The 16,673-nt window shown below is 37.7% G+C and overlaps 1 protein-coding gene across 2 annotated transcripts in view; it reads right to left on the bottom strand.

Moving 5' to 3' along the window:
* The window catches only part of LOC140727934 (desmoglein-2-like), a 63,010-nt gene extending 46,846 nt beyond the window's left edge, over positions 1-16,164 (bottom strand). Inside the window, exons 1-2 of one of the 2 annotated variants that reach the window (XM_073045927.1) lie at positions 16,108-16,164; positions 15,128-15,322 (exon numbers count right to left, since the gene is read on the bottom strand). In XM_073045927.1, coding sequence (XP_072902028.1) covers positions 15,128-15,322; positions 16,108-16,149 — 237 coding nt within the window. In that variant the 5' untranslated portion in view covers positions 16,150-16,164. Of the gene's footprint in view, positions 1-15,127; positions 15,323-15,591; positions 15,637-16,107 lie in introns of those variants that run through there. The other variant, XM_073045937.1, reaches the window with a different exon arrangement.
* Positions 16,165-16,673: the final 509 nt, after the last annotated feature.

Raw genomic sequence — 16,673 nt, 5'->3', positions numbered from 1 at the left:
ATAGGCTAAGTGATGACATGCTGATCTCATTATCTACCTGGTCATGGCCCTTCCAGTTAGTCTCCCTGTGGTGCAGGTTCTTTCATCTGCACTCCCTTTCTTGTTTAGACTACCTTGATGTAATCATGCACGACATAAGCTGTCTGGATGGCACAGAAACAAAACAAAACTTCCCCTTTTATTTATTTTGTATCTATGTAAAAGCAAAGAAAAAACTAATTCCATTCTAATGCCCAATATCTGCATGAACTTGCTATTTTGAATATAACTGTACTAAGAGCCAACAATAGACAGTAGGAGCAGGAGTAGGCCATTCGGCCCTTCTAGCCAGCACCACCACTCACTGTGATCATGGCTGATCATACACAATCAGTACCCTGTTCCTGCCCTCTCCCCAGATCCCTTGACCCCGCTATCTATAAGAACTCTATCTAACTCTCTCTTGAAAGCATCCAGAGACTTGGCCTCCACTGCCTTCTGGGGCAGAGCATTCCACATATCCACCACTCTCTGGGTGAAACAGTTTTTCTGCATCTCTCTTCTAAATGGCCTACCTCTTATTCTTAAACTGTGGCCTTTAGTTCTGGACTCACCCATCAGCAGGAACACACTTCATGCCTCCAGCGTGTCCAATCCCTTAATAATCTTATATGTTTCAATCAGATCCCCTCTCATCCTTCTAAATTCCAGTGTATACAAGCCCAGTTGCAGTGGCCACTCAGCCCATCAATTCTGTTCTATTATTTAAATGGCTAATCTAACTGTAACCCCAACTTTCCATTCTTAACTACCCCTATGACTGTTCATCCCACTTGTTATCAATAATCTGGGAGCAAGAACTTTAAAAGAAAAAGGATAATTTTATTTGATGCAGAGGGACTTCATAGTACAAGAAATGTGGAAAACTAATTGAACTGTCTCTTTCTTGGTCCAAATCCTGTAACTTCCTCTCCAAAAGCACAATTGAAGGTGCGGGGTCATCACCACTTTGGGGATGGGCGATAAATATTGGCCTTGTTGTTACACCCAAATTTCAAACAATGAATAAGGAAACGCCCGGAAACACAGCACTGCCTGCTTTGAAACAAATTAAACAACAAAACCATGAGAACACACAAAGGCAAGAGCACAAGGAAAAAGAACAAGAGTCAGTCAAATGGTTCAGGAATTTGATGGAGGGACAAAGTTTTCATGCAGAGGTGATGAATATTTAGAATAAGCTACCAGATGAAGTGGTACAATAGTCTCATTTCAGAAGAACTCAGACAGGCAAATGGATGGGGACTAAAAGTGACTGTTGTGATTTTGATGACACTGCAACGTTTTAGTTGCTGATATCTGTTTTGGGATGTCGGGGCAGGACATGCACAGCAGAAAAGTCTTGCATTTTCTTTCTGGTTTATTAAGGAAAACTGATTAACTGGTATTTCAAAGTATCAGTGATGAGCCTTGTGTAAAAGTCACTTGGGCAGGTAAGGGTTAGGGGAATGTGGAGCAAACATGGGAAAATGGGATTGGTTTTGATGGGCATTTTGGATCAGCTGAGCGAAAAAGCCTGATTCCTTGCTGTTTGACTGTATGGCTCCAAGATTCAGGGTCTCCACCTTCACGGCAGCTCTCTCAATTCTTCAGGGGTCTCTTGGAATGTATTTTGCCAATCTACCAAGACATTAAGGGATATGTAACATGAACTTCTTAGCACACGTGAAGCCGATTAGCTCACTATATGCGTGTTAGCTCACAGTGGAGTGATCCCATCAGAACATTCCCTCACTCACATTCCCAATGACTGCTCCTACTCTGGGTCAGCATCGACGCGATGGGTCAAGCTCTGTCCTGAGCAGTCGCATACCTAGGCACAATTTACCATCATCATGATTTGTTTATTATTGTCACATATATGGAGGTTCAGTGTAAAGCTTTTGATCTTAAAGATATAAATTAGCATCTCAACATGCTGAAATGAAAAGTCTCGGCCTGAAACATCGACTGTACTCTTTTCCATAGACGTTGCCTGACCTGCTGAGTTGCTCCAGCATGTTGTGTGTTGCTTGGATTCCCAGTGTCTGCAGGTTCTCTTGTTTTGTGATTGAAATGTGTCGTTTGTGTCAAAGCAATTCTCAGAGGATTGCACTGGGGGGGGAAAGTCCACAGTGTTTCCAGGCTTCTGCCACCAACAGAGCAAGCTCAAAACTCACCAACCACAACCTGTACATCTTTGGGAATTGGGAGGAGACCAGTGGAAATGGACATAGTCAGGGGAAGAACATGCAAGTTCCTTGCTGACAGCAGCAGGAATCAAACCCTGATTGTATCAGCTGGCATACGATAAAGCGTTGCGCTAACTGCCACTCTGTGCTGCCCCACATGCGTTCTGCATGCAATCCAGACACATCCTATCACACGTAGTTACAAGGAGGTAGTAAAAAGAAAACACATTATAATGCTAGTAAATTGGAATGATTTTCAGAGTTCTACATGGTGACATACATGTACTTCAATAATAAATTTGTTTTGAATGTTGAATTGGTTTATTCTTGCCTCGTACTGAAGTACAGTGAAAAGGTTGTCTAGCATACTGTTCATACAGATTAGACCATTGAGTAAGTACATCAATGTAGAACAAGTTAAAAAATAACAATGCAGAATAAAAAGTAACAGCTACACAGAAAGCTCAATGCAGTTAAGTGTAGTATAGGTAGACATAAGTAACCCATGTCCACTCCAATTAACCTAACAAATCATATCTGAGATGTGGGAGGAAAGCAGTGTGCCAGGAAAACCCAGTCAGTCACAAGGAGAATGGGGAAACTCCACAGGATAAACCCAGGTTTCTGACAGTAGCTCTTTCTGATATAGCATTATGGTGCTCGATTAAACAGCTTGTACAACGTACACCCACACAAAAGTCACTGGATCACTCAAGTGTTATGTTTGGCAACAAGACTGTTGTTCTTTCATGACCAATTGGAACATCACAAACAACTTGTACTATGAGAGGGTTTACCTTTCAAGCAAGTGGCCTGTGTCATGATTTTCTAAATACAAAGCACCTCATCTCTGCAGGTGTTCAAAAGACCACAGAAAATACACCAGCATCTTTACTTTCTTAGAGGTTAAGAAGGTTTGGCTTCCACCACTCTACAGATGTACTGTTGAAATTATCCAGACAGACAGACAGACAGACAGACAGATAGATAGATACTTTATTCATCCCCATGGGGAAATTCAACATTTTTTTTCCAATGTCCCATACACTTGTTGTAGCAAAAACTCATTACATACAATACTTAACTCAGTAATAATATGATATGCATCTAAATCACTAACTCAAAAAGCATTAATAATAGCTTTAAAAAAAGTTCTTAAGTCCTGGCAGTTGAATCGTAAAGCCTAATGGCATTGGGGAGTATTGACCTCTTCATCCTGTCTGAGGAGCATTGCATCGACAGTAACCTGTCGCTGAAACTGCTTCTCTGTCTCTGGATGGTGCTATGTAGAGGATGTTCAGGGTTTTCCATAATTGACCGTAGCCTACTCAGCGCCCTTCGCTCAGCTACCGATGTTAAACTCTCCAGTACTTTGCCCACGACAGAGCCCGCCTTCCTTACCAGCTTATTAAGACGTGAGGCATCCTTCTTCTTAATGCTTCCTCCCCAACACGCCACCACAAAGAAGAGGGCGCTCTCAACAACTGACCTATAGAACATCTTTTTATAGATCTGTTATAGAACAGGTTTTGCATTGAGGTTTGACACAGCAATTCAAATGCATAAGAGCGTAAGAAAGTCGTGGACTCTGCCCAACACATCTCAGCCATGTCCTTCCCCACCAGCAGTACTGCCTCAAGGAGACAATATCCAAACATCCCCTGCAAAATCCTGCAGTTTAGCATAAAATGACTATTTTGATCACTTTACATTAAACTGTACTGTTTGTATTTGTTCTAGTAGAGTTTTTTCCTTGTGCTGTATAATTTATGCTTTTTTGATGCCATGTGCCTCTAATGCTCCTGTAACTTTTTCATTACACTTGCACACCTATGCATTGACAATAACTTTGAAGTTAAAATAATTTCTGTTTACTAGGAATTAATTTTTATTGCATGTTTTTTTTTTAAATCACAATTTGTGAATTCCAGAAAGGGTGGGGGGGATTTTCCATTACTTGACCGGCTGTAATCAGGGTAGTTGCCTGTAGGGGGCTACAAAGGGTTCAAAATGGAAAATAAATTTGGTCAATGGACTTTGGAGGCCATTCAGCCCCTCCAGTTTAATGCACTATGCACTGGATCATGACTGATGTACAATATAATCCTGGCTCACTTGGATCAACAAATACAGATCAGTTTTTAAAAGTTGGCCGACTAGTCTAAAGATCTGGACTAAACAAATGTCCCAAAACTATCCTCACCTATTAATGGATCCTTCTCTCTTCTTCCCCACTCTCGTCAGACAAAAGAAATATGAAAGCTTGAGAGCACGTACACACCACTGGGCTCAATTACAGCTTCCATCCCACTGTTGCCAAAATCTTGAACAGAATTCATGTACTAAAAGATGAACATGGTCCCCAATCTACCTCGTCATAGCCCTCATTACACTTTGTTGACCATTTGCCCTCTAACTGTAGCACTGTATTCCCTATTCCCTTTAATACCACAGTATACTTGTATTTGGAATGACCTGTAGAAATGCCACGATGCCATGCAAAGACATGTGTTTCACTGTACAGCTGATAATGGAAAACCAACTTCAATTCCATTTTGTAGTCTTAAAAAAACTATTCATTCCCAAGATGTATGTGTTACTCCAAGGGATTTACTGTTGCTCTCTGATCTGGATTTATATCTGATTTGTTTCTGTTGTCACAGTAAATGATAGTAAAGAGTTCAGCATGTTAGACAGCATGGATAAAGGCCTTTACCCCCAATTCGTCTATGCTGAACAAGGTCCCTTCCCAAGTTAGGCCCAGTTCCCTGCATTTGGCCCAAGTCCCTGTCAACAAACTTGTCCAAATGTCTTCCAACCATTTATTGTAACTGACTACCACCACCTCCAGTAGCTGGTGATGTGAAACTGGAGTCACATACTTCAGGAAATCCAAGCTCATTTCTTTCAAGGACAACACTCACCTGGTTAGGCCCTTTGTGACTACATAGCAGTTGGTACTATGTGAAAGTGCTCTCCTTATTAATATTCTGCTTTTTCTTCCTGGACTGAATTGGAATTCTCAAATATGCATGTGAGCTCAACAACCTGCAGGTTGTTGTCAGACCTCCAACTTACAACAAACCTGCCAATCCTGCTTCATACCCTCATGGGCAAGCAAAGCATTTTACACCAAATTTAAAACTTCAGGTGCTCGGATGACTAGGTATTTGGCACATGGTGTAAAGTTTAAAGCTGGCAATGCATTTGCTGGACAAACCTTTAGCATTAATAGATTTTGTAGAAGAAATATCAAACGCTATAGAAAGAAATGAATACACAGTGGGAGTATTCATTGATCTAAAATAAGCATTTGACACCATTGACCATAAATTATTATTAACAAAATTAGAAAGATATGGTATTAGAGGGGTGGCACTTGACAGGTTAAGTAGTTATTTGGAAGACAGGTATCAATATGTACGTATAAACAACTCGAATTCAAAACTTTTGAGGGTAACTTGTGGGGTTCCACAAGGTTCAGTGTTTGGTCCATTGCTGTTCATTTTGTATATAAACGATATATATATGGTTTCTCAGACATTAAAATGTATATTATTTGCTGATGATAGAACTATCTTTTGGATACAGTGGAGAAAGAACTAAAAATTATAAAGAAATGGTTTGATACTGACAAAGTATCACTGAATCCAAGTAAAACTAAATTCATAATATTTGGAAACTGTACCTAACTCATATAGTAAACTTAGAATAAATGTTAAAATTAATAAGGCATCTGAAATGAAATTTTTAGGAGTGGTAATAGATAATAAATTAAGATGGAAACCACATATAAATTATGTCAAAGCAAAAATGTCAAAATCTATTGCAATACTGTACAAAGTGCAAGATTTCTTAAATCAGGAATCTTTGTATACATTATACTGTTCACTTATAGTCCCATACATGACTTACTGTGTAGAGGTATGGGGAAATACATACAAAACAAATACAAATTCTATTTTTCTACTCCAAAAGAAAGTCATACAAATTGAAAATAAGACAAATTATGAGCCACTATTTATTCAACTGAACTTTAAAATTCAGAGATTTTGTACATTTTAAAATAATACAAATTATGTACAAAGTAAAAAATGAAGTTACCATAAAGTATTCAAAGGTTGTTTAAAATGAGAAAAAGTTAACATGATTTGAGAGGAATATGTATATTTCAAAAACAAAGGATAAGAACAAATGTAAAAATCATTGTATTTCAGTCAGAGTGGTGAATCTGGATAATTTAAAAACATGCACCACACTTAAGTTTAAAAAATTATTTAAAAATAATTTAATGAACAAATACAAAATACATAATTAAAAGTGAATGGGAGTAATGTAAATAAATGATACTTGGAATTGGATTTTATGTTAAAAGATCATGAATTTTGTTTTGTTATGATGATGGACACCAAATATGTTGTTGTATAAGTAAGAGGGGTAGGTGTAATAAGCTGTAGTTTCAGCCTATACCCTTTGTCTGTTTTAAAGAATATCTATTTTTTTTTGTAATTTTGTCTTAAGAAATCATCGTTGAAAATTATGCTTTTTGTTATGTTTGTACTGACCGAAATAAAAATTTCATTCATTCATTCAAAAAGTAATGATCCTTCAAGAATGAGAAGATTCTGGAATAATTTCAGAGGATTGAAAAATTGCAATGGCACTGCATACTTCAAGAAGGAGAGAGGCAGAAGGAAGGAATTTATAGACCAGTTAGTCTGACTTCAGTGTATGGAAAGATGCTGGAGTCAATTCTTAAGGATGTGGTTTTGGTGTACTTGAAGGGATATGATTACAAGGACTGAAGTCAGCATGGTCCCCTCAAAGGAAAATCAGTTTATGTTGTTTACTTGGATTTTCAGAAGGCTTTTGACAAATTTCCACACGAGGCTGCATAACAAGCTACAAGCTATGAGCCTATAAGATTCAAGCACAGATAAAGCAGTGGCTGATTGGAAGGAGGTAAAGAGTAGGAATAAAGAGCCTTTTCTGGTCAGCTGCTTGTGACTAGAGGTGTAACACAGGGGTCTCTGTTGGGGCAGATTCTTTTTACATTATGTCAATGATTTGGATGATGGAACTACTGGCTTTGTTGTAAAGTTTGCACATGACAGGTGGAACGGAAGGTAGATTTGAGGAAGTAGAAGGATAACAGAAGGATTTAGACAGATTAAGAGAATGGGCAAAGAAATGTCAGATGGAATTTAGTGTCGGGAAGTGTACGGTCATGCACTTTGGTAGAAGAAATGAAAGGGTAGACTATTTTGAAAACTGGCATTCAAAAGGGACTTGTGATGGATTCTCTAAATGTCAATTTGCCACAGACTCAACCTACAAATGTGATGTTAGCATTAATTTCAAGAGGGCTAGAATACAAAAGCAAAAATGTAACATTAAAGCTTTATAAAACACTGGTGAGGGCTCACTCGGAGCATTGAGAGCAGTTTTGGGCCCCTTATCTATGAAAGAATGCGCTGACATCACAAAATGATGGAATACACATATTTTTGTGTGCATTCAGACCATACCTTTCTATGCTTTGCCTGTTTAAGCATCTGTCTCAATTCTACTTAAATGTGGGAGTTATATCGCATTCCAGCACCATATCGGAGGCTACACTAATCGTCAACTACTCTTCAACATTCTTCTATGTTCTGTTATGTGAATCTACGGGATAATTAGCCTGCATTACAGAGTACCGAGTTCCCAATTCAGAGATGGAATAAAACTCCACACATTAAAACCATCCCAATATCCCTTCCTCTTTCTTGTACCTGCTGTGTACAGATATAGGCAGAAGTCTGAAATGAGATACAAATTTTCCTTTTGTGAGAGTGTTCCAAGTGAAACAACCTACAGTCATCAACTCCTCAAAAGTAGAAGAGCACACACCTGATCATGGCTAAATTTCTTTATTTTAGTGCTCACAACGAACAGTAGTAAAAAGTCTGACAATTACATTCCATAATAATAAAAATTGTCTTTAGCTTCTTCAACACAAACATTAGCCATTCTCATAATACGAGTCATTTCTCCCTGACAACAATTACTTATTCCCCTCCACCCCCTATGAAAGGATTTTCCTTCTAGAAAAGGCAGAGTTATTCACTAGCTTCAAGCTTTCATTTTTAAACAATCAACATGTGGACCAAACAGGAAAATGGGACTAGCTCAGGAAGACTAGTTTAATGCAAACATGAGGGAAAACTTCTTCACTCAGATGGTCGTGAGTGTGGAACGAGCTGCCAGTGCAGGTGGTGCTTTCAGGCTTAATTTCAACACTTAAGAGAAGTTTGGATAGGTACATAGATTGTAGGGATATGGGAGGGCTATGGTCCTATTGCAGGTCAATGCGAGTTGGCAGTTTAAATCGTTTGGCATGGAATAGACCGGCCAAAGGGCTTGTTTCTGTGCTGTACTTTTCATTTTAAAATCTTTTTTATTAATTATTATTGAAGATCAACAAAGATACAATAAGTCAATATGTCATTATGTACAATACAGAATTAAATTAGCAAATAACTGATTAACAAAGCTAAGCAATATATCAATAATAATGAAAAAATAAAGTGTTAAGAATATTTTTTGGAAGGGGGAAAAAAAAGAACCCCTACTAACTAAAAACCCTACTAACTGAAAAAAACCCATTGGGAGCACAACCCCGGAGCTATACATCATACTAGTTTTCATTAAAAAAAAAATCAGTCTGACAACTCAAATCCATTTAAAGAAAAATTAGAAGGAAACCATATTAATTAACTCAAATCAGATGATTGTAGCGGGTGAACGAACCCCACCTTTTCTTAAAATCAAATCGAGGATCAAAAGTTCGACTTCTGATTTTCTCCAAACTAAGACATAGCATCACCTGAGAAAACCATTGTATCGAAGTAGGAGCGGAAGCATCTTTCCATTTCAAGAAAATAGCCCTTCTGGCCAATAATGTAACAAATGTTGGTCTGATGTTGAAATACCATGAATATATTGAGGGATTATACCAAATAAAACTGTCAATTTATTAGGTTGTAATTTAAAACTTTAGGAATTGTAGAGAAAATAGACTTCCAAAAATGTTTCAGTACAGATCACAACCAAAACATATGTGTCAATGTGGCTGTCTCGGTTTTACATCTGTTACACTATCAACATTAGGAAACATTTTAGACAGTCTCTCCTTTGTCAAATAGTAACGATGTACAATTTTAAATTGAACTAAAGAGTGACCGGCACAAATCAAAGAGTTAACCAACTTCAAAATCCGCAACCAATCTTCTGTTGTCAGAGTCATGTTAAGCTCTCTCTCCCAATCTTGCTTAATCTTAAGTGAAGGGTAATTGTGCTGTTGTAACAATAAATTAAAAATTTTCCCAATAAAACCCTTCACTAAAGGACTCATTTTAAAAATAATATCTAATAGGTCATAATCCTGTATATATGGAAAATTACTTAAGTATTTTTGTAAGAAGTGTCTGACCTGAAGATATTGCAGGAAATCTGAATACGAGAGAGAGTATTTACCGGTAGTTATTAATTTCTCAAAAGACATCAATCAGCCATTTTGGAACAGATCCGTGAAGGAATGAACTCCTTTATTCCTCCAAAGAAGAAAGGTATGATCACTTAATGAAGGTTTAAATAAATAATTTCAATAAATTAAATTAAAAAGTTTAAATTTTTTGAGATTAAAAAAATTACAAAACTGGAACCAAATTCATAATGACTGCTTAATCACAGAATATAAATTTAAATTCATAATTTTGGCCAGTTGTACAGGTAGAGAAGCTCCTAATAATGAGGTTAAGTGAAACTGTTTCACAGCATTCAATTCCAAATCAGCCCAAGGTGGTCGTTCATTTCTATCAGCCCAATATAACCAAAAACACATATAATGTATATTAACAGCCTGATAATACATTCTTAAATTAGGCAAAGCAAGACCTCCATCTTTTTTTAATTTTTTAAAATGATATTTACCAATTCTTTGTCTTTTATTATTCCAAACAAAAAATGAAATAATAGTCAACCTGATCAAAAAACTTATTATTTAAAAAATAGGGATATTTTGAAATACATAAAATTTTTGATAAAATCATCATTTTAACTGCATGAATTTGGCTGGCTAACTAAAGTTTAAGTGGATTCCATCTACAAAATAATTGCTTCATAAAATCCACTACAGGAACCAAATTAACTTTATAAAGACTTTTAAAATCATTAATCGATTCCAACCCAATATAAATTTTGCTCAAAAAAATGCATATCAAAACCGGCAATCAAAATAGATTTTTTTTTAAAATGTGGAAGGGCCTTCAATTTCACGCTACCTGTCAAAATCAAACAAAGGGCGTATCTATTTTTATTAAATCTAATATTTTATTTATCCAAGAAGACATTGTGTCAGATATTAATGGTAGATTTATAATTGTTAAAGGAACAATTTGTAATAGAAAAATTGTTCTGGTTAATCTATATGGACTTAATGTAGATGATCCTTCTTATTTTAAAAATGTATTTGCTTTATTGCCAGATTTAAATGAATATATGTTGTTAATGGGTGGTGATTTCAACTGTTGTTTAAATCTTTTGATTGACAAGAGTTCAACCAATCAGCAGCTTCTGAGTTGTTCTGCATTACTTATTAACTCTTTTTTAAATGATATTGGCCTAGTTGAAATTTGGAGACATTTACATCCTAATGATAGAGATGATTCTTCTTTCTCACATGTTCACAAAAAATATTCGAGAATCAATTACTTTATAGCCGATCCCTGATTTTTGTCCGAAGTCCAGAAATGTGAATATGACGCAATAGCTTTCTTGGATCATGCGCCTTTAAGCTTAGCTTTTGAATTGAATGTTGTTGTTATTGCAAATTTGCCTTGGCATTTTCGAGAAAATTTATTACAAAGTCCGGACTTTGTCAAATTTATTGAGACAGATAAAAGATTTTTTTCTTTTTAATAATACAGGAGATGTGTCAAAATTGATTATATGGGATACATTTAAAGCATATTTGCATGGTCAGATAATCTCCTATTCAGCTAAGCTTAAGAAACAGACAAAAACAGAGTTACATAAGATTTCCAAACAAATTAAAGACTTGCATAATATTTATGCAATCTCTCCTAACATTGATTTATTTAAACAAAGAGTTGAACTCCAATCACAATAATTTATTATTAACTTAGCCTATTGAAAGAAATTTGTTTAAATTGAAAAGTCAATTTTATGTGTTTGGAGATAAAAATAATAAGCTATTAGCATCCCAATTAAAAGCAGCTACAGCTAAAAGACAAATTTTAAAAATTCGTAAGGGAGATGGTAGTGCAGCATGTAATTATGAAGATATTAATAAAATTCTTCAAGACTTATATTGGGAACTTTATAAATTTCATTTTCCAGTTGATTCTTCTAAAATGAATGCCTTTTTACAAAAGATCGATTTTCCTCAAATTTCTGTTGAAGATCAACAAACTCTTGATGCTCCTATTACTGAAAGCGAAATTCAGAAAGCTATTTTTTCAATGCAATCTGGTAAAGCTCCTGGACTGGATGGTTATTCTGTAGGATTTTATTAAAAAATTTGAAAAATTGCTCTCTTCATATATGTTGGAAATGTTTAAAGATTCTTTTTTGATAGGAGTTACCCCCCACATTTTATGAAGCTTCTATTTCTTTAATTCTTAAGAAAGATAAAAACTCTACTGATTGTGCTTCATATAGACCTATTTCATTATTAAGTGTGAATGCTAAAATTCTTTCAAAGATAATGGCTAATCGGTTGGTGAATAGTCTAGCTAAAATTATCTCTCAAGACCAAACAGGTTTTGTAAAGGGAAGTTATTCCTTCTCTAATGTTCGGAGACTGCTAAATGTTATATATTCATCCTTTTCTAAGACTCCCCAATGTGTTGTCTCTCTTGATGCTGAAAAGGCCTTTGACAGAATTGAATGGAAATGGAAATACATATTTAGTTTTAGAGAAATTCGGCTTTGGTATTAGTTTTAATAAGTGGATTAGAATGATATATAAAAGCCCTATTGCTACTGTTATTACTAATAATTGCAAAAAAATTTTTGGCTTTCACGGGGTACAAGACAAGGATGTCCGTTAAGACCTTTGTTATTTAATTTGGTGCTGGAACCCTTGGCTATTGCACTTCATGGAATTCTTATAAATGGGAATGTTCATAAGTTCTCCCTTTATGCTGACGATCCCTTAGTTTATATTGAAACTATTAAACGATTTTGGAAAGTTTTCGGGATATAAACTAAGCCTTCATAAAAGTGAATTATTTCCCTTAAATGATTCTGCTTCTATATGTGATGACATTCCTTTTAGAGTTACAGACTCATTTAAATATTATTATTGCTGTACTTTTCTATGACTCTAAGGCACCTTGGCTAGCATGGATAAGTTGGGCCGAAGAACTTGCCTCCATCTGCATGACACAATGATTCAGACTTGCTGACGCAATGGGAATCTTCCCTCTAACTTCCTCAACTGGGGCTCCTATGTACAGCATCTTGACATCTTTACTGCAATCATTTAACACTGGGGGATACATTCTTAGTATTGAGCATGGGATTCAAAAATGGCTATAGCACAGCAGGTTACTAACCTAGTAATCTAGTAAAACCTGATCTGGTAATTTAGAGGGATGTTCAAATCCCATTAGATCAGGTGTTGAATTTAAATTCAGTTTGTAACTTGGAATTTAAAAAGAAAACCAAAATTAAAGTCTTAGAGTCAAACAACATAGAAACAGGCCCTTCAGCCCAAACACTTCATATGGACCATGATGCCCATCTAGGCTAGTCTCATTTATCCCAAATTCCCTTTAACCTTTCATATTCAACATTGGCAATAATGAACACAATGGAAAACCTCATGGGGTTTACTAATACCCTGCAACATGGAAATGAGCCTTCATGTCAATCCATTAAGAAACCAGAAGCAAGAGTAGACCACTCGGCCCCTTAAACCTATCCCATCATTCAATATGACGATACATCCACACTGGCTTCAGTTCTTCTTGTACCAGTTCCCCATCACCTTCAATTCTTCGATTTTATTTTTGAAAATGTATTTGTCTCCACTAATTTAACTACAACCAGCAGGTTCTTGAACCGAAGTGCACTATCCTAAACCTATGTCAGTAACGCGGTACTACAGACCAGCTCTCACACTACCATAGACTTGTCTACAATTGCAATCTTTTTTCTATTTACGTTCTGCGTTGCACTTTTATTTGCATTTGCCCCTCCCTCTTCGCTGCCTTGTAAAAATTCTGTCGTTTATTTTGTGTTGTACGTATCTATGCACCTGTGAAGTGACTGAATTTTTCCATGATACCTTTATACCACCTTCCCCTGCACATGACGATATTGAGGGCAGAGAATTCCAAAAATGTACCACTCTCTGAGAAGAAATTTCAGCACACGCCAGTTTTAAATCACCGTTCCCTTAGTTTGTAGCTGTCTGTGATTCTCCCAATGGTGAAAAAGTACATTAACTCATGACCTCAGGGGAGCGATCATGTTAGGGATGGATAACAAATGCCTACATCCTAAAATCAATATGCATCATCCACCCGGAACAAATGGTTGTCGATGGCAGTGAAGTTGCCGAATTACCTTGGTCTTCAGCCAAATATGGGCATGCCAATACTGTCACGCACCTCCCTCCACACCCCTCCCCGCCCGCTCCCATGTTGTCCAGTGCGTTGGAAATGTTTAACAGTTTTCAATTCTTGCTCCCAATTATTATCCCACTGGATAATTCCACAAGATAGAGGAGCAGAATTAAGTCATTTAGTCCATCGAGATCCCTCCGCCAATCACAGTTGATTCTATTTCACAACCCCATTCTCATGCTTTCTCCAGATAACCCATAACCCCTTTCCTAATCCAGAACCAGTATTCGTTCAAGTGATTGAGGCATCATTCAGTTAAAGGCCGAGGCACCAACGAAAAGGGATTAAATCACAAAACATTTCTTCAGAAATAAAATAATTACTAAAAAAGAGGGCCATTTGATTCATTGCGTCAGTGTCGGATCATAGTAGGGTAATCGCATATATTCCTTTCCTTTTCTCCCTGTATACACACACACACACACACACAACTCCTGGGATTCTGTGGTCTGCTGCCTATCTAAAGTCATTAATTAACTCATCAACACATCTTGATAAACCCTCAACTAGGAAAGACAGGAAACTTTTTTCTGCTCCAGGCCCAAAAGAATTATTTTTAAGTTTTGCAAGACAGCTTCATTTTCCATGAAATAGAACTAGATATTCTAAAGTGTATTGTAACGTAAGTATAAATACATGAACACCATATATTGATATTTATGTTCCCTCCTCACTGTTTTATAATATAAAATGGAATCCCGATTCAGAGACAGTAACAATTCCATATATCTAACATCACCTTAATACCAAACAAAAGGAAAAGGATTCTGCAGGTACTGGAAATCTTGAGCAACACATACAAAATGTTGCAGGAACTCAGCAAGTTCAAGCATATCTATGGAGGGGAATAAACAGTCGAAGTTTCGGATGGAGGCTCCTTCCGATTTTCAATCGCGACCCGAAACATTACCTGTTATTCCCCTCCATTGAAAGTGCCTGATCTACTGAGTTCCTGCAGCATTTTGTGTGCAGCAACCTTTCTGTATGATAACGTGCTAGTTTCAGTGGATCTTTCCTATGATATGGTCACTTCTACTTTTCGAACGCTAAAGTAGAAAGCAAAAGCTTTCGAAAAGTAAGAGTAGCCGTACCGCAGAAAAGGTACACAGCAATGCACATCATAGGATAGATATATCACAATCCACGACATTCAGTGTCCGCTAAACACGTCAAAAAGTTAGTCTCGTTACAATTCAACGCACATTTAACGAGAAGACCTACCGTCAAAAGGAAGAAGTAAAAGATTTGTCTCGGGTTAATCCAAGCCATTGACGGCAATGTGGAACTTTCAGTCTGCTGCACTCCCGACCGTCCAGCTGTTGAATTATGGACGTTCTGGACAAGAGAGCAGAAGAAATACTTCAGAAAGCGTCTCGGTGCCCCGCCCTGCCTTGAGGCGAGCTGAGGTGAATCGCCCTGGAAAAAACAAAGCGAGTGAACAAAAGTTCTGTGGTTCTCGGAGCCAATCACCTCCACCCTTAGAAACGAAGCATAGCAACAAAACTCGGGGCTATCTACAAATATTGAATACCAGCCGCAGAGTGAGAGAAACTGTCCTATGACTGGTCTCTGTGTGTTTTGGTTAATTAGTTTCAGTCACACAGATCCGCCCCCAAGAAAGCACAAGTGATCAAATCGGACAAGCTGGAGAATCTACTGATCACTGACCACCCATTCACACTAACCCTATTCTCTCCAACTGCGCCCACCATCATCACGCAAGGGGCAATTTACAGCTGGCAATTAACCAGACCGGATGAAGGGTCTCCGCCCAAAACATCGACTGTTTACTCTTTTCCATCGGTGCTGTCTGACCTGCTGAGTTCATCCAGCAGTTTGTGTGTGCTGCTCGGATTTCTAGCATCTACAGATTTTCGGGTCTTTGGCAACTTGCAAGAGTTTGGGATGTGTGAGCTTCCAGGTGAAACTCATGTGTCACAGGGTGAGCATGCTAAATCTTAGCAGGCAATGCCCAGGGTTAGGAATGAACCCCACTCTCCAGTGCTCGGAGACTGTGCCGCCCTGTATTAAAATGCCACTTACTCACCTACCTCCCCCTCCTCCCTTCCCTCTACTCTTCCTAGCCTCTTTCTTCCCCTCCCACTCATCACCCCCTCTCCTCCCCTCACATCCTCCCTCTCGTCACCCCCTCTCCTCCCCTCACATCCTCCCTCTCGTCACCCCCTCTCCTCATTCCTCACCCCATCCCTTCCTCCTCCTTCATTTGGAGGGTTGTGGGCCATTTGACATGACGTAAAGTTGGGCTGAAGTGTCTGCTTCCTGCAGTACCACCCTATGATAATAGGGACCAGTCCTTTGTGCTATTATCACTATACCGTGGTTCAGAATCATTGTCACTTCCTAATACGTTCACCTCCTCTCCACCCAAGCCCCGCCAAAAGATTAAGGAGTGTTATCCCTTCAAATAATTGGGTCAATCTAAGTATAAATCCAACGATTTCAGCTCTTCATTACATTAATCACAATTTAGAGGAGGAGAGGTGTGTTGATTTTTGCTTAACTTAATCACTTTGTGTTCAGGCAGAACAAAAGCAGGAAAGTAAATTCAAGTATAATGTTTACCCCAGCCCTGGAAGAAGAATGTGATTAAGCAGAGGTGTGGTCATTATAGTGGCAATCATAATCTGAAGTCTTTTGAACATAATCCCTTCCAATGACAAAGCAGGTGAAGTGAAAAGTTAATCTCATTGTTGAAGGTTTCGCAACACTTCAGTGAGGGAAAATGTGAAGCTGGTTGTGGCTTGCC

Source organism: Hemitrygon akajei, chromosome 1 (assembly GCF_048418815.1).
Source record: "Hemitrygon akajei chromosome 1, sHemAka1.3, whole genome shotgun sequence".
Taxonomy (NCBI): Eukaryota; Metazoa; Chordata; class Chondrichthyes; order Myliobatiformes; family Dasyatidae; genus Hemitrygon; species Hemitrygon akajei.
This window is presented reverse-complemented; position numbering and strand designations above follow the sequence as displayed.